The sequence below is a fragment of the Entelurus aequoreus genome, linkage group LG23, assembly GCF_033978785.1.
Source record: "Entelurus aequoreus isolate RoL-2023_Sb linkage group LG23, RoL_Eaeq_v1.1, whole genome shotgun sequence".
In the NCBI taxonomy this organism is placed as follows: Eukaryota; Metazoa; Chordata; class Actinopteri; order Syngnathiformes; family Syngnathidae; genus Entelurus; species Entelurus aequoreus.
Window position 1 is genome coordinate 13380405 of NC_084753.1, and position 26225 is coordinate 13406629.

Sequence of the window (26225 nt, forward strand, 5' to 3'; positions counted from 1 at the left end):
GGTCCACATTCACACACTGATGGCAAGGCCCTAACAACAGCCCATCAAGAGCAAGGGTGTCTTGACCAAGGACGCAACGGACGTGACTAGGATGGCGTAAGCCGGGGATCGAACCAGGAACCTCGCTCTCCCAACCGTGCCACGCTATGTCTGTCTATCTGACATCCTGATGATCCCCTACTAGTTAGACGCAGACGACTTGTGTGAATCTACAGCATTTTGATTAGGGGGTGGGGCACGATTCTTATCTCTTTGATAGCCCCTCTTTAATAAAGCAATTTGTTACATCAATCAATCAATCAATGTTTATTTATATAGCCCTAAATCACAAGTGTCTCAAAGGGCTGCACAAGCCACAACGACATCCTCGGTACAGAGCCCACATAAGGGCAAGGAAAAACTCACCCCAGTGGGATGTCAATGTGAATGACTATGAGAAACCTTGGAGAGGACCGCATATGTGGGTGACAACCCCCCCCCCCCCCCCTAGGGGAGACCGGATGCAATGGACGTCGAGTGCGTCTGACATAATATTGTGAAAGTCCAGTCCACAGTGGATCCAACATATATGTGTATAGAATAAAGTCACTAATTTAAAAAAATATTTTAAAAAAAACATAATTTTACAAGAACATTTTTACAATAAGAGGTGTAATTTTGTGGGAATGCATTTCAAAAATGCACAGAAAAAAATGTATATAATTTTCTGAGAATAATGACAAAAAATTAGTGAAATCGTAATGGAGGGGAAAAGTAATAATTTCACCAGAACAAAGTCACAATATCACAAGAAAGTTTTTGTTAAGTCATAAAATTAAGGAAAAAGTTATAATTTTACAAGAACATATTATAATTTTAAAAAAGGCAGAATTTTGCGAGAGTAGTCTAAATAATGAGGGAAAAGACAATAATAAAGTCAAGTCATGATAAGGAAATAAGTCACAATTTTACTAGACTAAAGTTGCAATGTTTACAAGAAAAAATATACAATTTGTAATAATATTAGGAAAAACATCAACATTTTACGAAAGTCCCAATAAAATTGTAAAATACAGGGAAAAATGTCAAAAAAATATTTTTTTTGGGTGAGAATAAAATCATTGAATTTTAAAAAATCATAATTTTACAAGAACATATTATAATAAAAAGGTAAAATTTTCTGAGAATGACAAAAAAGGTGCAATTTGGCGTGAGTGAAATCGCAATGAGGGGAAAAGTAATCATTTCACGAGAATAAAGTCACAATATCACAACAAAGTTTTTGTCAAGTCATAAAATAAGGAAAAAGCCATAATTTTACACGAACATATAATAAAAAAAGGCGGGATGTTGCGAGAGTAATCTTAATAGTGAGGGGAAAGACAATAATAAAGTCAAGTCACAATTTTACTAGACTGAAGTTGCAATGTTTACAAGAAAAAATGTGCAATTTTGAGAAAGTAAAGTGGTAATATGACATAATCTAAAATGCTACTGTGTCATCACGAAAGGCTTGGTTTTAAACTAATTGCTTTAGTAATAATTCAAAATGAGCTTTCCTTTTGGTTGCTGGCAGCTTTTATTTTTGCTGCAATGGATGGAATAGGAATGTGTCAGATTTGGAGGAAGACGGTGTAACAAGCGAGCAGATGCCTGAGAGAGGTTGTGTTTATGCGCGTGTTTGATTTAGGAAAGAACGTGAAAGAAATGTCATTTAGCACCTGTCTGCAACGTACAGTCTGTCACAAAACGGGGATAGAAATGAAATCTGTCCTGCAATATTTACACTGTAGGCTGCAACACAACCCCCCCTAAAATATGTTTTTACTGGTTTACTACCACTTTATGATTATATGACTGACATGAAAGTGAATGGACAGAAATGTGCAATACTTGTGAACCAGATCCCCATGTTTTGTGCCTTTAAACCCAACACAGTCCTCCTAAAAAGTTTGGGGCTTCATTCTATCGCCTTTTTATTTTTATTTAAGCATATATTTTTTATATATTACGACATTTAACCATTTGACAGATAAAGACAATACATTTTGTATAAATATAGTCTGAAATATCCCAATGAATTTACAAAACAAAAATGGAAAAAAACGACCAATATCTTATGCATCCAGTTGTACATCCTTTCATTTATCACAAAAAAATTATGAAAAAGCTCCGTCATATTCATTTTACATCCTTAGCATGCGTTTCCAACATATTTTTCTTTTCTTTCTTTCGGAAATTGTAAACACAGTCTGGTTTTCGGAACAATCCTTGAATGTACACTGGTAATTTGTTATTGTTCGTGTTATACATACATTGTGCTGTCTTAAAGTCGACCAAATCCTTCAATTTTAGTGCTTTTAATTTAATGAAAAAAGTTGACATTTTGGGTCTAAATTAAGCAGGCTACAGACCGAAAATGTGAATTTGAAAAAAAAAAATGTTTCCATATATAAGTCGCAGCTATATACTTGTCCAAAATATTTTGTAAATGTTTATTTACATACCTTATTTGTTTCCAAACAGTGTCTGTAACACAGCAGTAAAACGGCTGATCAAACAAAACAGAAGTCGTCGTCATGGACCCACTAGCAGCGGAAGCTCGCTCTCCAATCAGCTAAACCGACTCAATAACTACACTGTGATGTTTTAATCAATTTATGAAACTGAAACAATACAAAAAGAATGCCATTGTAAGTTAACATTACTAACACAGACACTAGTAAACGTGTTAGCATATTCGCTAATGCTAATGACACTAGCGTTTTTAAAGATTAAAGTACCAATGATTGTCACACACCCTTGGGGAGCAGTGGGCAGCAGCGGCGCTGCGCCCGGGAATCATTTTGGTGATTTAACCCCCAACTCCAACCCTTGATGCTGAGTGCCAAGCAGGGAGGAAACGGGTCCCATTTTTATAGTCTTTGGTATGACTCGGCTGGGATTTGAACTCCAACCTACCGATCTCAGGGCGGACAACATTACAATAGCACGTACAAATATGCATGAAAACACTCCTACAGACATCACACACGAGACGATTTAGTAAGTATGAATAGTTTGTTATATTGTAAAACTTACAAACGTTGCTCGGAGTGACGAATGAAGAATCATTTCGAGCAGAAACGCTGTAGACTGTTATACTTCCAGTTCAAGGCACGAAACAGAAAATACAATTTAAACCCACATCACCTGCAGTGAGCAAACTTGTCCAAAGGATGGCGCCACAGCACAAACAATAGCACACCTTTTCATTATCTCAATATCTTTGTTAAATTCTAAACATTATGGCCGTTAGCGAAGAAGAATTAATAAATAAAGTTACTTGTTGATTTCCCAAAAAAGTAATTGAATTACTAATTGAATACTCTTCTTAATGAATTTCATTTCTAGGGTATGCGTTACTTAAAAAAAAAAAAAAGCAATATCTGGCATATGCAGTCAAGTGATGTTTCATGAGAGCAGAGTGCGTATGTGTGCCTTTAAAAGGCTGTGCTTGTTGCCAAGTGACTCAGAGCAGCATTTCAGCTTAGTTTAGCTGGGTTTGTTAGCTTAGTAGCAGCATTGTCAGCAGCTCTTTTGAATCTTTTCACGGGATTGCGTTAGCGCTACTTAATAAAGAGATTAAACGTGTTTCGATGGCCGTAGTCTCCTTGTCCACAAACAAGGTATTGTAGGATTACAAGCTTGTCCCTTCAATCATTGATTTTTTTGTGTGTTCATTATTCCCTCGCGGTTGTAGTAGGAGTGTGTGTTTGTGTGCGTGTACTTAGACGTTGTTTGCTGTGTGATGTTGCCTCCTTCCATTTGATAGTGTGCTGGTTGTTACTTTCATCAGTAACAAGTTACATCCTGCATTGAACTTGCTGTGCTTCTGACGCTGTCATGTTGACATAAACCGTACCGTAGCGTACCACGGTACAGTAAACACGTCGACAGAAGTAATTAATTATGCGTTACTATTATCCTTTGACCCCCAGCTCTGTGGTCTTGGTTAGAGTGTCTGCCCTGAGACTGGGAGGTTGTGAGTTCAAACCCCGACCGAGTCATACCAAAGACTACAAAAAATGGGACCCATTGCCTCCCTGCTTGGCACTCAGCATCAAGGGTTGGAATTGGGGCTGCTGCTCGCTGCTGCTCACTGCTCCCCTCACCTCACAGGGGGTGAACATGGGGATGGGTCAAATGCAGAGGACAAATTTCACCACACCCAGTGTGTGTGTGACAATTGTTTGGGACTTTAACTTTATATAACGGCGTTATTACGAACATTGTTTGTGGGTAATACAATGCACAATAACACATTTTTATTATTATTATTATTATTATTAGTGCATCTGCCGGGGGTTAAGCCTCCCCCTGTCTTTAAAAACTTGTTTCTAACCATATTCAGGTGTCCTTGAATGCACCACTGTTATGTGCAATAAGATGCAAAAGTGAAACTTAAAGGCCTACTGAAATTAAATTGTTTTATTGAAACGGGGATAGCAGATCCATTCTATGTGTCATACTTGATCATTTCGCGATATTACCATATTTTTGCTGAAAGGATTTAGTAGAGAACATCGACGATAAAGTTTGCAACTTTTGGTCGCTGATAAAAAAAAGCCTTGCCCCTACCAGAAGTAGCGTGACGTCGCAGGTTGAAAGGCTCCTCACATTTACCCATTGTTTACACCAGCAGCGAGAGCGATTCGGACCGAGAAAGCGACGATTACCCCATTAATTTAAACCAGGATGATCAGGGACATGAGAGTGAAGGACTAGAGTGCAGTGCAGGACGCATTTTTTTTTCGCTCTGACCGTAACTTAGGTACAAGCTGGCTCATTGGATTCCACACTCTCTCCTTTTTCTATTGTGGATCACAGATTTGTATTTTAAACCACCTCAGATACTATATCGTCTTGAAAATGAGAGTCGAGAACGCAAAATGGACATTCACAGTGACTTTTATCTCCACGACAATACATCGGCGAAGCACTTTAGCTACAAAGCTAACGTGATAGCATCGGGCTTAACTGCAGATAGAAACAAAATAAAAAAACCACTGACTGGAAGGATAGACAGAAAATCAACAATACTATTAAACCATGGACATGTAACTACACGGTTAATGCTTTCCAGCCTGGCGAAGCTTAACAATGCTGTTGCTAACGACGCCATTGAAGCTAACTTAGCAACGGGACCTCACAGAGCTATGCTAAAAACATTAGCTATCCACCTACGCCAGCCAGCCCTCATCTACTCATCAACACCCGTGCTCACCTGCGTTCCAGCGATCGACGGAGCGACGAAGGACTTCACCCGATCATCCGTGCGGTCGGCGGCTAGCGTCGGATAGCGCGTCTGCTATCCAAGTCAAAGTCCTCCTGGTTGTGTTGCTGCAGCCAGCCGCTAATACACCGATCCCACCTACAGCTTTCTTCTTTGCAGTCTTCATTGTTCATTAAACAAATTGCAAAAGATTCACCAACGCAGATGTCCAGAATACTGTGGAATTTTGAGATGAAAACCGAGCTTTTTGTATTGGATACAATGTGTCCGAATACTTCCGTTTCAACGATTGACATCACGCGCATACGTCATCATACATAGACGTTTTCAACCGGAAGTTTAGCGGGAAATTTAAAATTGCACTTTATAAGTTAACCCGGCCGTATTGGCATGTTAAAGTTAAAGTTAAGTTAAAGTACCAATGATTGTCACACACACACTAGGTGTGGTGAAATTTGTCCTCTGCATTTGATCCATCTCCTTGTCCACCCCCTGGGAGGTGAGGGGAGCAGTGGGCAGCAGCGGTGCCGCGCTCGGGAATAATTTTTGGTGATTTAACCCCCAATTCCAACCCTTGATGCTGAGTGCCAAGCAGGGAGGTAACGGGTCCCATTTTTATAGTCTTTGGTATGACTCGGCCGGGGTTTGAACACTCTAACCACTAGGCCACTGAGTGTTGCAATGTTAAGATTTCATCATTGATATATAAACTATCAGACTGCGTGGTCGGTAGTAGTGGGTTTCAGTAGGCCTATAAGTTTCTCCAACGCTGCCACAGATAGATTTTTTTATGGGCAAATTATTAATTAAATGATTGATTATTAATTAAACTAAACTTTTGGATGGCGTTTGCATATTATATTTTAATTTTTGGTAACACTTTAGTATGGAGAACATATTCTAAGTAAAAAAGACTTAATTTAGAGATATTTGGACACTAGGGGAACATATAAGGGTTAGAGTTAGGGTTACTAATAAGCAATAATTCTGAGGTTATTGAGGGAAGACTCTTTGTTAATGGCTTACTGGTTGTATAATAAGGCCATGCAGAATAAGGCATTAATAATGACTAATTAAGAGCCAATATGTTTGTAATTTGCATGTTAATAAGCAACTAATTAATGGTGAATATGTTCCCCATACTAAAGTGTTACCCAATTTTTATTTTAAGTGCAGCCTTTATGCGAAGCTCTCTGAACAAAAGGACATATTCGATTTTGTGTTATTGCTGAAAGAAGAATTAGTGTAATGTCTAAGGATATATCCCTTGAATAAAGATTTTATTTTTAGAAAATGGGCCAATAAAAACTGTCCTGTTGGCTGCACTTTACACACCCGTGCTTTAAAGTCATTTACCGTAAGTGCGGTAACATTGTTACGTATTGTGGCGTGAAATTGGGTCCAATAAAGCCTGTTGGGAGTGAGACCCCTCACGTGTCCCCTACCTGCTGTCCTATCTTGTCCAGTCCTGCCTTGTTCCGTCTTTCCCATCCTTGGTCCGATCCGAGACAGCCGCACAGAGACCGATCGTCCAAGATGTCGTACCCCAAAAGACGGGGGGTCCCTTCAGTCTCTGTGTGTCTCTGTCCCCCTCCTACTCCACCCGGCTTTGGCTCCGTTAACCCTATTTCTCTTTTCCCCCCTCCTTCCTCTCTTGTGGCACCAGGCGCGGCTCCCCTCCTGTTCATCCACCCTAAGCATTGCTGAGGTACTCCTGCATGTGTTCTGATGCCATCATTTCTTCTTCTCTTCTCTAAGCTGCTTCTTGCCTGGCTTGAAGTCTTTCCGCCTCAGTCCTTGACCGTGTGTGTGCTGCTTGTTTGTTTACTCCTCATAACTCTTTCTAGTATGTCACAAATGTCTTTTTCTGCTATGATCTAACCCTCGTCTTGCTCTCCACCATAACTTACTGAGCGCAGGGGTGTCCAAACAGTAGAGTGGAAAAACAAGTTGCCTCTATATTGAAGCTATTATCATATACAGCCGTGTATATATATGTATAAAAATATGTATATATATATAAATGGTAAATGGGTTGTACTTGTATAGCGCTTTTCTACCTTCAAGGTACTCAAAGCGCTTTGACAGTATTTCCACATTCACCCATTCACACACACATTCACACACTGATGGCGGGAGCTGCCATGCTAGGCCCTAACCACGACCCCCATCAGGCGCAAGGGTGAAGTGTCTTGCTCAAGGACACAACGGACATGACGAGGTGGTAGAAGGTGGGGATCGAACCAGGAACCCTCAGGTTGCTGGCACGGCCACTCTCCCAACTCGCGCCACGTCGTCCCCACGCCGTCCCCACGCCGTACTATATATATATATATTTATATACAGTATATATTTTTTTTATTTTTTTGTTTGTATATGTATATATATATATATACAGTATATATATATATGTATATGTTTGTATATGTATATATATATATATGTGTATATATATATATATATACACACATGTATATATTTATATATGTACAGTATATGTATATATATATATATATATATATATATATATATATATATATACATATATATGTACAGTATATGTATATATATATATATATATATATATATATATATATATATATATATACATATATATGTGTGTATGTATGTGTATATATATATGTATATATGTATGTATGTGTGGCAATTCTTGTTGCCCCCCGGCTCAAAGCTTGCATGTTGGAGTTCAACCCGGTGGACGAGAGGGTAGCTTCCCTCCGCCTTCGGGTGGGGGAACGGGTCCTGACTGTGGTTTGCGCTTACGCGCCAAACCGCAGCTCAGAGTACCCACCCTTTTTGGATTCACTCGAGGGAGTACTTGAGAGTGCTCCCCCGGGTGATTCCCTCGTTCTACTGGGGGACTTCAACGCTCATGTTGGCAGCAACAGTGAAACCTGGAGAGGCATGATTGGGAAGAATGGCTGCCCGGATCTGAACCCGAGCGGTGTTTTGTTATTGGACTTTTGTGCCCGTCACAGATTTTCCATAACGAACACCATGTTCAAACATAAGGGTGTCCATATGTGCACTTGGCACCAGGACGCCCTAGGCCGCAGTTCCATGATCGACTTTGTAGTTGTGTCGTCGGATTTGCGGCCTCATGTTTTGGACACTCAGGTGAAGAGAGGGGCGGAGCTTTCTACCGATCACCACCTGGTGGTGAGTTGGCTTCGATGGTGGGGGAGGATGCCGGACAGACCTGGCAGGCCCAAACGCTTTGTGAGGGTTTGCTGGGAACATCTGGCAGAGTCTCCTGTCAGAGAGAGTTTCAATTCCCACCTCCGGAAGAGCTTTGAACATGTCACGAGGGAGGTGCTGGACATTGAGTTCGAATGGACCATGTTCCGCACCTCTATTGTCGAGGCGGCTGATTGGAGCTGTGGCCGCAAGGTAGTTGGTGCCTGTCGTGGCGGTAATCCTAGAACCCGTTGGTGGACACCGACGGTGAGGGATGCCGTCAAGCTGAAGAAGGAGTCCTATCGGGTTATTTTGGCTCATAGGACTCCTGAGGCAGCGGACAGGTACCGACAGGCCAGGCTGTGTGCGGCTTCGGCGGTCGCGGAGGCAAAAACTCGGACATGGGAGGAGTTCGGGGAAGCCACGGAAAACGACTTCCGGACGGCTTCAAAGCGATTCTGGACCACCATCCGCCGCCTCAGGAAGGGGAAGCAGTGCACTATCAACACCGTGTATGGTGAGGATGGTGTTCTGCTGACCTCGACTGCGGATGTTGTGTATCGGTGGAGGCACTACTTCGAAGACCTCCTCAATCCCACCAACACGTTTTCCTATGAGGAAGCAGTGCCTGGGGAATCTGTGGTGGGCTCTCCTATTTCTGGGGCTGAGGTTGCTGAGGTAGTTAAAAAGCTCCTCGGTGGCAAGGCCCCGGGAGTGGATGAGATCCGCCCGGAGTTCCTTAAGGCTCTGGATGCTGTGGGACTGTCTTGGTTGACAAGACTCTGCAGCATCGCGTGGACATCGGGGGCGGTACCTCTGGATTGGCAGACCGGGGTGGTGGTTCCTCTCTTTAAGAAGGGGAACCGGAGGGTGTGTTCTAACTATCGTGGGATCACATTCCTCAGCCTTCCCGGTAAGGTCTATTCAGGTGTGCTGGAGAGGAGGCTACGCCGGATAGTTGAACCTCGGATTCAGGAGGAACAGTGTGGTTTTCGTCCTGGTCGTGGAACTGTGGACCAGCTCTATACTCTCGGCAGGGTCCTTGAGGGTGCATGGGAGTTTGCCCAACCAGTCTACATGTGTTTTGTGGACTTGGAGAAGGCATTCGACCGTGTCCCTCGGGAAGTCCTGTGGGGAGTGCTTAGAGAGTATGGGGTATCGGACTGTCTGATTGTGGCGGTCCGCATTGCCGGCAGTAAGTCGGACACGTTTCCAGTGAGGGTTGGACTCCGCCAAGGCTGCCCTTTGTCACCGATTCTGTTCATAACTTTTATGGACAGAATTTCTAGGCGCAGTCAAGGCGTTGAGGGGATCTGGTTTGGTGGCTGCAGGATTAGGTCTCTGCTTTTTGCAGATGATGTGGTCCTGATGGCTTCATCTGGCCAGGATCTTCAGCTCTCGCTGGATCGGTTCGCAGCTGAGTGTGAAGCGACTGGGATGAGAATCAGCACCTCCAAGTCCGAATACGTGGTTCTAGCCCGGAAAAGGGTGGAGTGCCAAATCCGGGTTGCGGAGGAGACCTTGCCCCAAGTGGAGGAGTTCAAGTACCTCGGAGTCTTGTTCACGAGTGAGGGAAGAGTGGATCGTGAGATCGACAGGCGGATCGGTGCGGCGTCTTCAGTAATGCGGACGCTGTATCGATCCGTTGTGGTGAAGAAGGAGCTGAGCCGGAAGGCAAAGCTCTCAATTTACCGGTCGATCTACGTTCCCATCCTCACCTATGGTCATGAGCTTTGGGTTATGACCGAAAGGACAAGATCACGGGTACAAGCGGCCGAAATGAGTTTCCTCCGCCGGGTGGCGGGGCTCTCCCTTAGAGATAGGTTGAGAAGCTCTGCCATCCGGGGGGAGCTCAAAGTAAAGCCGCTGCTCCTCCACATCGAGAGGAGCCAGATGAGGTGGTTCGGGCATCTGGTCAGGATGCCACCCGAACGCCTCCCTAGGGAGGTGTTTAGGGCACGTCCGACCGGTAGGAGACCACGGGGAAGACCCAGGACACGTTGGGAAGTCTATGTCTCCCGGCTGGCCTGGGAACGCCTCGGGATCCCCCGGGAGGAGCTGGACGAAGTGGCTGGGGAGAGGGAAGTCTGGGCTTCCCTGCTTAGGCTGCTGCCCCCGCGACCCGGCCTCGGATAAGCGGAAGAAGATGGATGGATGGATATATGTATGTATGTATATATATATATGTATATATGTATGTACATATATTCAACGCTTATATTTCTGGATCAACTTTAGGTCTATTTGTCCACGTAAAGTAAAAAAAAAAATAATAATAAAATACAATATATATATATATGCTTTTTTTTGTCAAAGAAAACCCTGTTTTATGGCAATAACAGAAAGTATGCCGTTTTTTTGTCCTAAAAAATTTCAAAGTGGAATATTGGATGTTAAGTAATAGGCGCAATAAATAGGTAAATAATTCATAACACCATTGATTTGATTTCTTTTTTTTTTTTAGCAATGATAGTTTTATATAAAAAAAACTATTATTGGGGACCATGAAAGTGTTAAAAATAAGTCATACTTTTTTTTTTTACTTCAAACACCTAAATCTGTAGATGAACTACAGATATATTGATTGATTTTTTTAAAAGTTTTTATTAATTTTTATCTGGGTTTTAAGAAACCATAGTTTTTTATTTGACAAACACACAAAATATGCAGGTTTTTCTATTTTTTTATAAACTTTTTAGAATGTGCCGCGGACCGACAAAAAATTGGGTGCGGGCCGCACTTTAGTCATCCCTGTTTTATACCTTTTTTTTTTCTTTTCAAAGAAAATCCGTATTTTTACTGGCAAAAACACAAAATTCGAACTATTTCCCCCAAAACTGTTTTCAATATTTAATGTGATGTAATTAGAGCCTTAAATAGGTAAATAGTTTATAACAACTTTGCTTTTCATTTATTATTATTTCATGAACAATTACAGTTTAAAAAAAATCTGATCCAGGGATCCAAAAGGCCCCCACTCATAAAAGTATTAAAAATACAAATATATTATTTTTACTTTCAACACTTAAAACTCTAGATCAACTTAACAATCAATCAATTATACGTTTTTATATATTTTTTTAACAATGACAGTTTTAAGGTATTAAAAAAACAGTATGCTTGGCAGCTTTGTGTTATTAGTTTCAATATTGTAACATTTTCTCGGTACATTTAACCTGTTTGCTTTTGTATTCCACTTTTTATGGGTTTTTTTTTGTAGTAGTATTTTTAAAATAGGTAATAAAAAAATTTGATCAAATAGCCCCCGGGCCACACTTTGGACACCCCTGACTGAGCGCATTTCTTAACCCCGTTCAACCTCAGTAATGGAGTTGAACGCTGTTGAAATGATGTATTTGTAAGTGATTCTCTTCCCTCCATGTTTGCACCCGCTCTCATACTCTTGGTGTTTGTGCTGGAAGCCTTTAGCAGCTGCACAGTGCTTGTGACTCTGACCCAAAGACCAGGGATTGTGATCCCTAGCTCATAAACGCATGGCCGTCCAATCTGATTTCACAGTCCATTGATCTGCTGTAGCTGCACGATAATTATGCCGTTTATTTTTCTTAATGCCATTACAGAATGGTAACGGACATTCAATGTAAGAAAATTGGTGCACACGTCTGTGTCCTGGCTGGTACAATATTGCTATTGATAAAAAGAACTGACAGTACTTTTTCGACCCGATCTACTAAGCTCCCAAGTAACAAGTGCTGAAAAGCAAACTACAGTGGAACCTCGATGTACAAACTGAATTGGTTCTTAAACATGGTTCGTAAATTGAAAAGTTTGTATAGTGAAGCAAATGCCTCCATAAGAAATATGAATAATGGGATTCAGCCTCGACAAAAGTCCATATTTTAGTGAAGGTTTGTAGACTTAAAACACAATATAAAGTGCTATACAGTACTGCATATCGAACAAAATAGATCAACTTTCTATTTATAAGAGACACTTGTGATTTAGGGCTATATAAATAAACATTGATTGATTGATTGATTGTTTAACAAGCTGAGCTTTGCTGTATGCGCACACACACGGAGGTCTCTTCGGTGCCCTCACAAATGATAAGAAATCACAAAAATCCTTAACTTTAACAACCATATTGCTACAATGATAAACATGTTTTAAAAAAGTAAAAATCACTTACATCAACATCAGCAATGGAGGTGCTTACAAGAAAGTAGCAGACAGAGGGGGAGAACAGAGGGCCATGTGTGTGCCTTGAAAGACATGGTGATGAATTAGAGACGGCTCTTCTGTCCACTTTGCAATAAGTCTGCTTTGGCATATTTTTCCTGATCACATTTAAAGATTAGGCGCTTGTGTTGTTAGCAATTTTCATTTTTAACTCGGAAACAGAAGTCCCGCTTGGTCAATATTAGGGATGATGTTTGATAAGAATTTATCGAGTTCGAGCCTATTATCGAATCCTTTTATCGAACCGATTCCTTATCGATTCTCTTATCGAGTCCAGATAGGTTGTTGTATATGGGAAAAAACCACACAATATTTGGTTTAACAAAAGCTCACCTTTATTATATAAGAAAAAAATAAAATCTACTAAATAAACAAATATTGACTGTCACCCCCCTAAAAAAATAATATAAAAAAAAAAAATATTGACTGTTGTTACCCAAAGTATATTAAGTGGGATTTTTCAGAAAAACAAATATATACAGTAACACAAAAACAACCTGTCTCTGTGATCACTATAGGTGTATAAATAATAATATAGTGTTAAATAAAATCAGTCCCTTGGGCACAAAACTGAAAATAATACAGCTCTTCAAAAAGTGCACTTCTGTTGCTATTTGACATAACTGTTTGTTATGATAGTTTGACATTTTTGCACTTTATTTCTTTATTGAAAGAAAATTCTATGAAGAGAAAAGTTGTTTGCAAATGTGGTTACAATGCTAAAAAATGAAAAGTTAAAGCTAAAAAAAGAAATACACTTTATTGAGTTAACATTATTTCTTTATAGGGGGAAAGATGTGATGTTATGCGCTAGGGAATATAACAACTACACTACCCAGCATGCAACGGGAGTGACGGGAGTGTCGTCACCCGGCAGCTAAGAATGAGGTTATGAGCAGCTGTGAAAGTAAACGTCAAGAACTCAGCCAACACGCCTCGTCTGCATTATTTATAATTAGACAGACAACACATATACAGTGTGATTTTGTTTTGTTTACAAGGAAAGAAAAACAAAAGTTAAAAAAGGGAGATGTGTTGTATATATATGCATGTGCTGCGGTTTCTTTAAGAACATTGCGACAGCTGCCGTAAAGGAGGTGCGTTGCTAGCCTGGTTGCTATGTTTACGGTTGGTTGTAAAAGTGTTCGCCATGTGTTTGTACCCTGCTCAAATCTCTCAGTAAAGTTATTCATTGGATTATACCTTTTGTTTTGAACTTTATTACACCTTGGAGCGCTTTTTCCGGTCCATTGTTTTTCCTGCTTTCGCTATCTGTGCCTAATGACTGAGCTACGTGACGTCATTTCTTGTGATGTCCCACGGGGCATTTCTGGTCGGGACGGGATTCGTTCCCAGGGATTCGAATAAAGAACCAACTCTTTTTCTTTACTATAGTGGTCTCGATAACGGGTACCGGTTCTCAAAAAGGGATTTGAGTCCGAGGACTCGGTTCTTTTCTTATCGAACAACCGGGAAAACCGGTTTCGAGTATCATCCCTAGTCAATATATTTACCGATCACCTCAACATGATAGAAAATAAGACACATACTGCACTGTGATACATATAAAACCTAATTTAGCACTTCATTTTGGTCATGAAAGAATAAAACTTAAAAATCTCTGATGTAGTAAATCCGCAATATGACTGTACTATTGTGGGCGTGTTGTGTGTCATCTACTAAGACTGTGTACGCAATTGATAACAAATGCAGAACGCCATATTTAAATGACGTTTTTTTTTGCATGTACGAAAGGCTGTCACAATGGAGACACTCATTTTCCTCAAATTCATGTTTTCATGCCCAAAACTTTAATCCATGCCACCTTTTCTGGGCAATATAGAATTGCTACTGTACTGCGATCAACAACCTAACCTACTTTTTAGCGCGCCACTGGTACACTCTTAGAGATGCTGGCCCTCTGGAATGATCCAAAATCTTAGTGGATCAGCTTTGCATGCGCTATCAAGTTTGCACATGTTTTTTAGTACAAGGCACAGTACACACAATAAATGTACCATTATTTATATAACCACGCACAATTGCCCAGAATGCTGCATGTGCTTAGTCTGTTATGCAAACTATTATCCCAAGGAGACCATGGTTTGATACGCGCAACTCTGTCGAGGCTGCTCAGCACATTCTTAAAATACTCAGAGTGCACAAAAAATCTGAATTGCTATTCTTATTCATCCCGATTCTAAATGATTCATAATTTTCAAAAAATTCATCAAAAAAGGTATTTTTTTAAATAATATATATATACATATATATATATATATATATATATATATATATATATATATATATATATAGATAGATAGATAGATAGATAGATAGATAGATCTATATATATATCTATCTATATATATATATATATATATATATATATATATATATATATATATATATATATATTTAAATTTCAAAAACGTATATTAACCTATTTATATAATTTGTTTAAGTATATCTATACATATATAGTGTATATATTAAAAAAAATAAAAAATAAAAAGTTTTAGACCATCCCCAAGCATTCAAAAAGAGCTTTTCTAACCTGTAACCTGTTTTGAAAAAATTTGATTAAAATTATTATACCAAATAATATATTGCAGGATTCGGTTTAAATCGAGAATCGTGTCGAATCGAGAATCGAATCGATAGGTGCTCAAAGATTCACACCCCTCGAAAATGCTATTGCAAAAAACACAAAGTGGTATTAAAGAACAAAAATGTATAAAGTAACAGGAAAAAGTTGAAATGTTGAGGCTTAAACACTCGGGAGGCAAAATGTTTTTGTTTTATTTTTCAAGTCGATACAGATATAGATAACGTCATGCTTCAACATGTTTAATAATAATTTAAATTTTTGATAGTAAAGAATGCTAATTAAGACATCCCTTGTACAGTTAATCAGGCCTTACAGGAGGTTTTTTTTGTTTTTGTTTTTTTTCTTAAAATGCCTGATTTTGCAGCAGCTTTTTTCACAAAGATGCGGCAAAAGTTTTTGACGTTTTACAGCTTAACTTTTTCAAAAACATTGCATCAGCTTGTAGTTTTGAATTTTAACAAGTTTTCTTTGTAACCTTAATCACAAAAATTACGGGGTTTCAATTCGGGGTGCACAAAAAATGGATTCACATCTGAATCGTGATTCTTCTTCATCCCAATTTTAAATCGATTCATAATTTTGAAAAATCGATAAAAATAATATGTAAGTCAGTTTGTAATAAAAAAATTTTTTAAACGTTTTTAGGCCATCTCCATGCACCAGAATGGCCTTTTCTAACATATCACCTGTTTTGAAATAGTTTTATTATAATTACTATACCAAATAATACACTGCTAGAATCGGTTGAATCGAGAATCGATTCTGAATCGAATCGTCACCCCAGGAATCAGAATCGGATCGAATCGTTAGGTGCTCAGCGATTCAGACAACTATTGAAGGAAATATGCTTCATTAGGAATGCAATGGTCTGGTATTGTATTGTCATTACAATTAAAAAAGTACACGGAAATCATATTTTCAATAGAAACCCGTCCAAGATTAGACATAAAGTTACAGGGTAAATAGAACGGAAAGACTGATGGGTCCCCACAAGGACGGCGCCCCGTAAAAAAGGTAGAAAAAGTGTCAACAGAAGGGAAGAGTACCTTTTTTTTAACATTGACCGTAATTTACCAGCCCCCACTTGATGTTGTGGGCCTTTTTTTGGGGTGTTTTTGCGAGAAAAAAATTCAGGAGAAAGTTTTGATGATTGGTCAAAGTGGGCAGGGAAGTTGTGAAGATTGGATAAAGTTTCCAGGTTTGAAATTTCCAGTATTTGCAAGGACCGGTTAAATTGGTGTGTATTGGCACGAAAACAAAGGTTCTGGTGCCTGGTAATAATTGTTTTTCTCATTGATCCATATACGGAAACATGTTTTGGAGAATTCAACCAAAGTGTTTAATTTAGAGACTTACTTGTATATGATTTAAGATGCACCTACAGTCGCGATCAAAAGTTTACATACACTTGTAAAGAACATAATGTCGTGGCTGTCTTGAGTTTCCAATAATTTCTACAACTGTTATTTTTTTGTGATAGAGTGATTGGAGCACATACTTGTTGGTCACAAAAAACATTCATGAAGTTTGGTTCTTTTATGAATTTATTATGGGTCTTCTGAAAATGTGACCAATTTTGCTGGGTCAAAAGTATACATACAGCAATGTTAATATTTGGTTACATGTCCCTTGGCAAGTTTCACTGCAATAAGGCGCTTTTGGTAGCCATCCACAAGCTTCTGGTTGAATTTTTGACCACTCCTCTTGACAAAATTGGTGCAGTTCAGCTAAATTTGTTGGTTTCCTGACATGGACTTGTTTCTTCAGCATTGTCCACATGTTTAAGTCAGGACTTTGGGAAGGCCATTCTAAAACCTTCATTCTAGCCTGATTTAGCCATTCTTTTACCACTTTTGACGTGTGTTTGGAGTCATTGTCCTGTTGGAGCACCCAACTGCGCCCAAGACCCAACCTCCGGGCTGATGATTTTAGGTTGTCGTGAAGAATTTGGAGGTGTCACGCCAAATTTCTTCCCTCTACAAAAACCTTCCCTCCCCCATTTACTTCCGTGGTCATGTTTCCTCTTACGTCATTGACAGCGATCGATAGCACTTCGGCTTTGACTGCCCGTCGCTGGAAGGATACTTCGTCTTTGACAGCTGCTGGAATCTGAAGAAATCGATTATTGTTTTTTTTTTGTACAGGCGCGAAACAGGACAGTCGCGTGCAGGTTAAGGACCCCCGGCAACTTTGTGATTTTCTTGGACGCAGCCCCGGAAGTAAATGGGGGAGGGAAGGTTTTTGTAGAGGGAAGAAATTTGGCGTGACAGCGGTATTCCTCATTTTTCATTGTCCCATTTATTCTGTGTAAAGCACCAGTTCCATTAGCAGCAAAACAGGCCCAGCGCATAATACTACCACCACCATGCTTGACGGTAGGGTTGGTGTTCCTGGGATTAAAGGCCTCATCTTTTCGCTTCCAAACATATTGCTAGGTAATGTGGCCAAACAGCTCCATTTTTGTTTCATCTGACCACAGAACTTTCCTCCAGAAGGTCTTATCTTTGTCCATGTGATGTCAGATGAAGTGTGAAATGTATGTAAACGTTTGATCGCGACTGTATTTTCCCACTACGTCAACACCAGACACGGGGTTCTGGCATATGGCTTGTCATCTTTTATTCCGTGTGAGTGTGTGTGATTATATTTAGTTTAGATTTAGGATATATGTATGTGTTTTTTTGTGGGTTATGAGCAACCTTTGTGTTATTACTGACTGATGCGCGGTCCAAGACCCAGGCGGACATGCATGCTTCTTCCCCTTCTCGTCCGAGTGTGTGTTAGTTTTACTGGATGTGAAGGCTGCATGAACTATCCTGTGACTATCCTGTGGCTTCCCCCAGGCCTCACGGAGAGAATTCAGGGCTCACCTGGATGAGGTCATCACGCTCAAGTCAAGGTACTCTACCTTGGACCAGGTAAACCTCCCCGTTAACCTTCAACCGACCTCTTTATCAGCCGGCATGCAGGCCACTGGCATCCCACATGGCACCTGATCGCGCTCATCACACACACACACACACACACACACACACACACACTGACCAACACTTGCCTTGAGGAGCCTGCTACTATAGTGATTTCTTTTAACTAGATATAGCACAGTTTATGCCAGTGCTATTCAACTCAAATCCGGCCGTGGAATGACACCATACTGGCCCCTGAGGATAGTTCAAAATTTAGAAAATATTTTTGCAGCAAATTTCCCGAAAACACATTGGCAGATCTTTGCATTGGTATTTTAACCTTGCTAGTAAACATAGAACACTGGGGGCGTTCCTCAAGGCATCTTTTTAGGTCCTCTCATTTTTATTTCCATAATGCGATTTATGTAACAAAGGTGATGCAGTAGGTAGTCATGTGTTCGTCTTATACTCGTGTTGTTCCTCAAGGTTCCATTTTAGGTCCTCTCTTTTTTTAGCCCATTCAACTGGCGGCCCGTGGGTTCAGTTCAAAAAACACAATTTTGCAGAAGGTCCTTAAAAACAATAGAGCACTTCTCTAAGGCCCTTTCTACACTAAGCCGGCTAAGGTTATCCAAGCTATGTCCCACCTAACCTTATCCTTGTCCACACACACACAGTGCCACCGTTTAAGACCCCCTAGCCCCCTCCGTTCACCGACGCAACGCGACCTCGTACGCATGCGCAAAAAAAATAGTTACCTCTGACCTGGAAGTGTATTCTTACCCTGTGTTTCAATGTAGACTTTTGCCACATTTCCCTTAACAGTAAACCTTGCTTCACTCACCATCAGCAGCTGTTAGACTATTGTAGTGAATCACACCTGAGCCATCATACATGAATCATATGTTTAATGGACGTGTGAAAGTAAAGAATATGATAAATAACATTTACAACAATCAATCTAGGGATCTAGATATCTGGTCAGGACACTGTGCTTGTAGGCTGAAACCACTTCATGGCTTCACAATATCATGGAGTACAAAACTAGACGTTGAGTAATCTCTCGACATACATCACGGACAATAACTGATAGTTTGCTTTGCCAGTCCAAATGCATTCGCTGTTTTCCATAGTACTCCCTCGTCCACGGGAGCCCGCATTCTCGTTGTCTCTCCTTCGACAAATGGACAAAGTTTTTCGCTTACTAGAATCTCAGCTGACCAGGGCATTCGAAAGTTCTCTTGCCGTTCCTCTGGCACAACACACTCATTGACAAACATATCCCACCAGGCTGCCGTTCTTCCAGGCCTTACCCAAAACCGTCGCTCAACATTGCTATGTTGCCGTCTGAGATGTGATGTATCCCAAATAGCTGCAATCGCGCGTTTCCTTCTCTTAGGGCAGTGGTTCTTAACCTTGTTGGAGGTACCGAACCCCACCAGTTTCATAACCCTTCTTTAGTGAAAAATAAAATGGTTTTTTTTTCAAATTCAAGACAAAGTTATATGTTTTTGGTAACACTCTAGTATGGGGAACATATTCTAAGTAACAAGACTTAATTTAGAGTTATTTGGTCAGGGTTAGGGTTAGAGGGTTAGGGTTATAATAAGGCCATGCCGAATAAGGCATTAATAAGTACTTAATAATGACTAGTTAAGAGCCAATATGTTACTAATTTGCATGTTAATAAGCAACTAATTAATGGTGAATATGTTCCCCATACTAAAGTGTTACCATGTTTTATTACTGGTGCACAAAATGAACCGTGCATGAACATCACCTTGTTCAAAGAACAAAACCAACACAGTGCATAAACTCACAACAAACTACACACCTGCAAATCAGTGTGACTTCTGCTGTTGCCGTATGCGTAATACGCCGATAGGGAGAACTTTTTATTTACACGATGAGTCGGGTGTGTCTCGACCTCCGCCGAACACCTGAGCCCGACTCACCGAACCCCTAGGGTTCGATCGAACCCAGGTTAAGAACCACTGTCTTAAGGTATTCATGTGTGATTTCCACAAGCTTCTGTTCTGAAGCTGGCTGTGGCACGTTCTTTTTGACGTCACTTCCTGTGTGGGTCGCGGTCTTTCTGGCGTCACTTCCCCTCCGAACTCAGTTTGTAAATGATCGATGAGTCCATACAAAGCTAAGAGCCGGAGATTCAAAAATATGCGGCGCACTTACCCGTGTAAAAAATTATCCAAGGAGGGGAAACTTAAACGATGGTTTAGTGTGGCCGAAACGGGGTTTAGGCTAAATAATTATTTGTTTAAGGAGTTATCCGGGTTAATGTAGACAGGGCCTAACTCTGACAAAATAAATAGACCAAAGTCAAAGGTCTACTGTGGAGGACGCTGGTTCGCCGAAATATGCAAAAGGGAGAAGTCGGGGACCCTAATCTTTAGCTTTCTGTAAATATGGGCCCAACATAAATAAGATGAATACCCCTGGTTTGGACTAAGCTACAAAAGAGGCCGAGTGTGTTTAGTGTTTGCACCTGTGGCATCACCGTGTTAATGCACTTCCATAGGCATTAAAAACTGTGCTTATAAAAAATCTCGATCCAGGTGTAATGGAGGTGTGTGTAAGACTTTTGCGAGACCTCCCACTCGCCAAGGAGGAGAACGTGGTTACGGTTCGCCCACAGCAGCACTTCGTCCCACCCTCGGCCCGACTTTCTGCTGTACTCTACCTGCAGCGTTCTGTCCCCCGCCCCACCCCTCCATCACGCCGTCCCCCGCAGGCCCGTTCGCTTGAAAAGAGCACCTCCTGAATGGTCGCAGCCCCTTCTCTTCTCCCTCGCCGCCAAACGGATAAATCTCCCCCTTTTTTTTTTTTGCATAATTTGTCTGACGGGCCCTTTATTTTTGTGCTGAGCTCAGCAGCTCGGCGGTTACATCTCATCATTTCCTGCAGCGTCTCCTCACTCGGATAGTTATTAGCGCTATCGATTTCCTGTGGAGCCTCGCCACCCTGTAACGCTGACCTGGCCAAGCTCGCTGTTTGCTATTCTACTAGCGGGGGCTGGAAAAGGCAAATCTGAGGGCCCCTTGAATATCATTCAAATGAATTGTTAATGGGGCCCAAAACTTTTTTTTGTCCCCACACCACCAAAAAATATATAGATATTTTAAAAAAATATATACGAAATTACACAAAAATAATAAAAGTAAAATAATAACACCCCTTCCCTCCCCCGTCCTACATTTCAGTCACAGTGGGTAGCAATGTACTGCCTTCCTCTTCACCACAAGCAGATAAAGAACCACAATAGCTGATTAAAAGGGGGAAAAAAGTAACAACAAAAATAGAAAAGTGTCACTTAATAAAAACAACAACAAGAGTTGAGGTAAGTGGAAAGGTTCGCTGTCAACAGTGAGGTCACATTTATCCTATAGCAGGGGTCGGCAACCTTCAGCATACATTGGAGCCCATTTCCCCCCAAATAAAACCCACCTAGAGCCACGAACTCTGTTAGATTCCTAAAATGACGATAACACCACTTATAGTTTCCTTACACTTGTGCTATAGGACTTATGAAAATAAACACTTATTTGATGTATTTCTAGATATAACGAAGCAAATCATCAAATTATTTTGAACATTAGAAAAAAATACACTGTTCCTTCCCTTATTAATGAATAAAAAAATAAAAATCAACTAATTCCAATGTTCTGAAGGCATACGACTGCAGCATATTCATTTGACTAAAAACTTTAAAACAACTACCTAGTCATCAATAAAAACAGCAAATTAATAAAAATGTAAATAAATAAAATGTTTCTCTTCTTTGATCCGTCCATTGCTAGGGGTTGACCGCTAAAAACAATACAATTGCATGGCAGCAAGAGATGTCGCATAAGGGCTGTGACATACATTTCCATCGACAATATATTAAAATGTGTTTTGTTTTCATATGACAAGATCCCAGAACTCTCCAAAATAACAACTGTTAAATTAAAATAAACTAAATAAAATCAAATATAATGAATCAAGTAACCATTATTTGTTGACATTATGTTTCAAAGCCAAAGGGAGCCACGGCGGAGGCATGAAAGAGCCGCGGGTTGCAGACCCCTGTCCTATAGTGTCTTTAATTCAGTTATGTAACTAATTATGCAGCCCCAAGTCAAGTCAAATTGTTTTGGTGATGGGGCCCAATATTGACGGTCCAAAGTCCTTAGCTCGTACCACAACCATATTTGGTTAGAGGCTATAGCAAAAGAATATTTAAAGGCCTACTGAAAGCCACTACTACCGACCACGCAGTCTGATAGTTTATATATCAATGATGAAATCTTAACATTGCAACACATGCCAATACGGCCGGGTTAACTTATAAAGTGCAATTTTAAATTTCCCGCTAAACTTCCGGTTGAAAACGTCTATGTATGATGACGTATGCGCGTGATGTCAATGGTTGAAACGGAAGTATTCGGACACATTGTATCCAATACAAAAAGCTCTGTTTTCATCGCAAAATTCCACAGTATTCTGGACATCTGTGTTGGTGAATCTTTTGCAATTTGTTTAATGAACAATGAAGACTGCAAAGAAGAAAGTTGTAGGTGGGATCGGTGTATTAGCGGCTGGCTACAGCAACACAACCAGGAGGACTTTGACTTGGATAGCAGACGCGCTATCCGACGCTAGCCGCCACCCGCATGGATGTTCGGGTGAAGTCCTTCGTCCTTCCATCGATCGCTGGAACGCAGGTGAGCACGGGTGTTGATGAGCAGATGAGGGCTGGCTGGCGTCGGTGGATAGCTAATGTTTTTAGCATAGCTCTGTGAGGTCCCGTTGCTAAGTTAGCTTCAATGGCGTCGTTAGCAACAGCATTGTTAAGCTTCGCCAGGCTGGAAAGCTTTGACCGTGTAGTTACATGTCCATGGTTTAATAGTATTGTTGATTTTCTGTCTATCCTTCCAGTCAGGGGTTTATTTCTTTTGTTTCTGTCTGCAGTTAAGCCCGATGCTATCGCGTTAGCTCCGTAGCTAAAGTGTTTCGCCAATGTATTGTCGTGGAGATAAAAGTCACTGTGAATGTCCATTTCGCGTTCTCGACTCTCATTTTCAAGAGGATATAGTATCCGAGGTGGTTTAAAATACAAATCCGTGATCCACAATAGAAAAAGGAGAAAGTGTGGAATCCAATGAGCCAGCTTGTACCTAAGTTACGGTCAGACCGAAAAAAGATGCGTCCAGCACTGCACTCTAGTCCTTCCCTCTCACGTTCCTCATCCACAAATCTTTCATCCTGGCTCAAAATTAATGGGGTAATCGTCGCTTTCTTGGTCCGAATCGCTCTCGCTGCTGGTGTAAACAATGGGGAAATGTGAGGAGCCCTTCAACCTGCGACGTCACGCTACTTCCGGTACAGGCAAGGCTTTTTTTATCAGCGACCAAAAGTTGCGAACTTTATCGTCGATATTCTCTTCTAAATCCTTTCAGCAAAAATATGGCAATATCGCGAAATGATCAAGTATGACACATAGAATGGATCTGCTATCCCCGTTTAAATAAAAAAAATTCATTTCAGTAGGCATTTAAGAGAACAAAAGTGAGTAGGAGTTTTAACTAAAAGGCAAAACTAACAGAAATGCTGCTAGTCCTGCAAACACACACAAGGGAGACAGAGAGAGGGGAGGGGGGCAGCAGGTTTCTACTCTGAGCCCACTCCCACAACGCTCCCACAAGGCCGGGGCCGTAACAATAGATAAATAAATAAACATTCACTCCGGGGGGCGTGAAAAAATTCTGTCTCTTAGAAAAATGTAACTGTAAGTTCCAAACACTCAGTTTAATGTGGTGCTTCTTGGATAGTGGGACACATACGGATAAAAAAAATAAAAATTACATTTAGGGGGGGGGTGTTAAAAAAAAAATCTGTCCACTAGGTGGGGTGCGACTAACCTGATTCTCGCCAGATCCTTGTAGTTCACTGAGCTCCACACAAGGATCTGGGCTCCAGGGTAAGCAAACTCCTTCAAGATAGCAAAAAATAATGAACCAATCAGGATTGCCGGGTGGGATTTCATAGATGTGACGTAGCGCCGAAGCGACTGTTTGATTCAAACAACAAGGAGCGAGGAGTCGTGTGCTGACATTGATTCTGCTATTGCAACTGTTTTGTCGAATCTATCGAATATTAATTCAGTAGTTTAGGAGCTGGGGGAGCAGTAGGTGTCGGGGTATGGGGACACAATTTCGATTTCACCTTGTCCCGTTTATGTGCGACGGATACCTTTGCACTCTCTGATGTCGCTGTCGCCGAAGGAGTGAATTGAAGTGAAGTGAATTATATTTATATAGCGCTTTTCTCTCGTGACTCAAAGCGCTTTTACATAGTGACCCAATATCTAAGTTACAATTACACCAGTGTGGGTGTCACTGGGAGCAGGTGGGTAAAGTGTCTTGCCCAAGGACACAACGGCAGTGACTAGGATGGCGGAAGCGGGGATCGACCCTGGAACCCTCAAGTTGCTGGCACGGCCACTCTACCAACCGAGCTATACCGCCCAAAAAAAGCACAAATGTTTTGGAAAACTAATTGACATGAGAAATCAATCAAAGTTTACTTACATAGCCCTAAATCACGAGTGTCTCAAAGGGCTGCACAAGCCACAACAACATCCTCAGCTCAGATCCCACATCAGGGCAAGAAAAAACTCAACCCAATGGGATACAATGAGAAACCTTGGAGGGGACCGCAGATGTGGGGGACCCCCCCAGGGCGACCGGTGCAATGGACGTGGAGTGGATCTAGTTAATAGTGTGAGAGTCCAGTCCATAGTGGATCTAGTTAATAGTGTTAGAGTCCAGTCCATAGTGGATCTAGTTAATAGTGTGAGAGTCCAGTCCATAGTAGATCTAGTTAATAGTGTGAGAGTCCAGTCCATAGTAGATCTAGTTAATAGTGTGAGAGTCCAGTCCATAGTGGATCTAGTTAATAGTGTGAGAGTCCAGTCCATAGTGGATCTAGTTAATAGTGTGAGAGTCCAGTCCATAGTAGATCTAGTTAATAGTGTGAGAGTCCAGTCCATAGTAGATCTAGTTAATAGTGTGAGAGTCCAGTCCATAGTGGATCTAGTTAATAGTGTGAGAGTCCAGTCCATAGTAGATCTAGTTAATAGTGTGAGAGTCCAGTCCATAGTAGATCTAGTTAATAGTGTGAGAGTCCAGCCCATAGTGGATCTAGTTAATAGTGTGAGAGTCCAGTCCATAGTGGATCTAGTTAATAGTGTGAGAGTCCAGTCCATAGTGGATCTAGTTAATAGTGTGAGAGTCCAGTCCATAGTAGATCTAGTTAATAGTGTGAGAGTCCAGTCCATAGTAGATCTAGTTAATAGTGTGAGAGTCCAGTCCATAGTGGATCTAGTTAATAGTGTGAGAGTCCAGTCCATAGTGGATCTAGTTAATAGTGTGAGAGTCCAGTCCATAGTAGATCTAGTTAATAGTGTGAGAGTCCAGTCCATAGTAGATCTAGTTAATAGTGTGAGAGTCCAGTCCATAGTGGATCTAGTTAATAGTGTGAGAGTCCAGTCCATAGTGGATCTAGTTAATAGTGTGAGAGTCCAGTCCATAGTAGATCTAGTTAATAGTGTGAGAGTCCAGTCCATAGTAGATCTAGTTAATAGTGTGAGAGTCCAGTCCATAGTAGATCTAGTTAATAGTGTGAGAGTCCAGTCCATAGTGGATCTAGTTAATAGTGTGAGAGTCCAGTCCATAGTGGATCTAGTTAATAGTGTGAGAGTCCAGTCCATAGTGGATCTAGTTAATAGTGTGAGAGTCCAGTCCATAGTGGATCTAGTTAATAGTGTGAGAGTCCAGTCCATAGTGGATCTAGTTAATAGTGTGAGAGTCCAGTCCATAGTAGATCTAGTTAATAGTGTGAGAGTCCAGTCCATAGTGGATCTAGTTAATAGTGTGAGAGTCCAGTCCATAGTGGATCTAGTTAATAGTGTGAGAGTCCAGTCCATAGTGGATCTAGTTAATAGTGTGAGAAGGAGATGACTGTTCAGAACTCGGTTCCTCATCAGTTTGTTGCCATC

At 40.9% G+C, this 26225-nt stretch overlaps 1 protein-coding gene across 1 annotated transcript in view; it reads left to right on the plus strand.

Annotated features, from left to right (window-relative positions):
- gphnb (gephyrin b) overlaps window positions 1-26225 on the plus strand; it is a 224793-nt gene that overhangs the window by 111991 nt on the left and 86577 nt on the right. Inside the window, 2 exon segments of the mRNA XM_062034299.1 lie at window positions 6921-6962; window positions 18107-18181. Coding sequence (XP_061890283.1) covers window positions 6921-6962; window positions 18107-18181 — 117 coding nt within the window.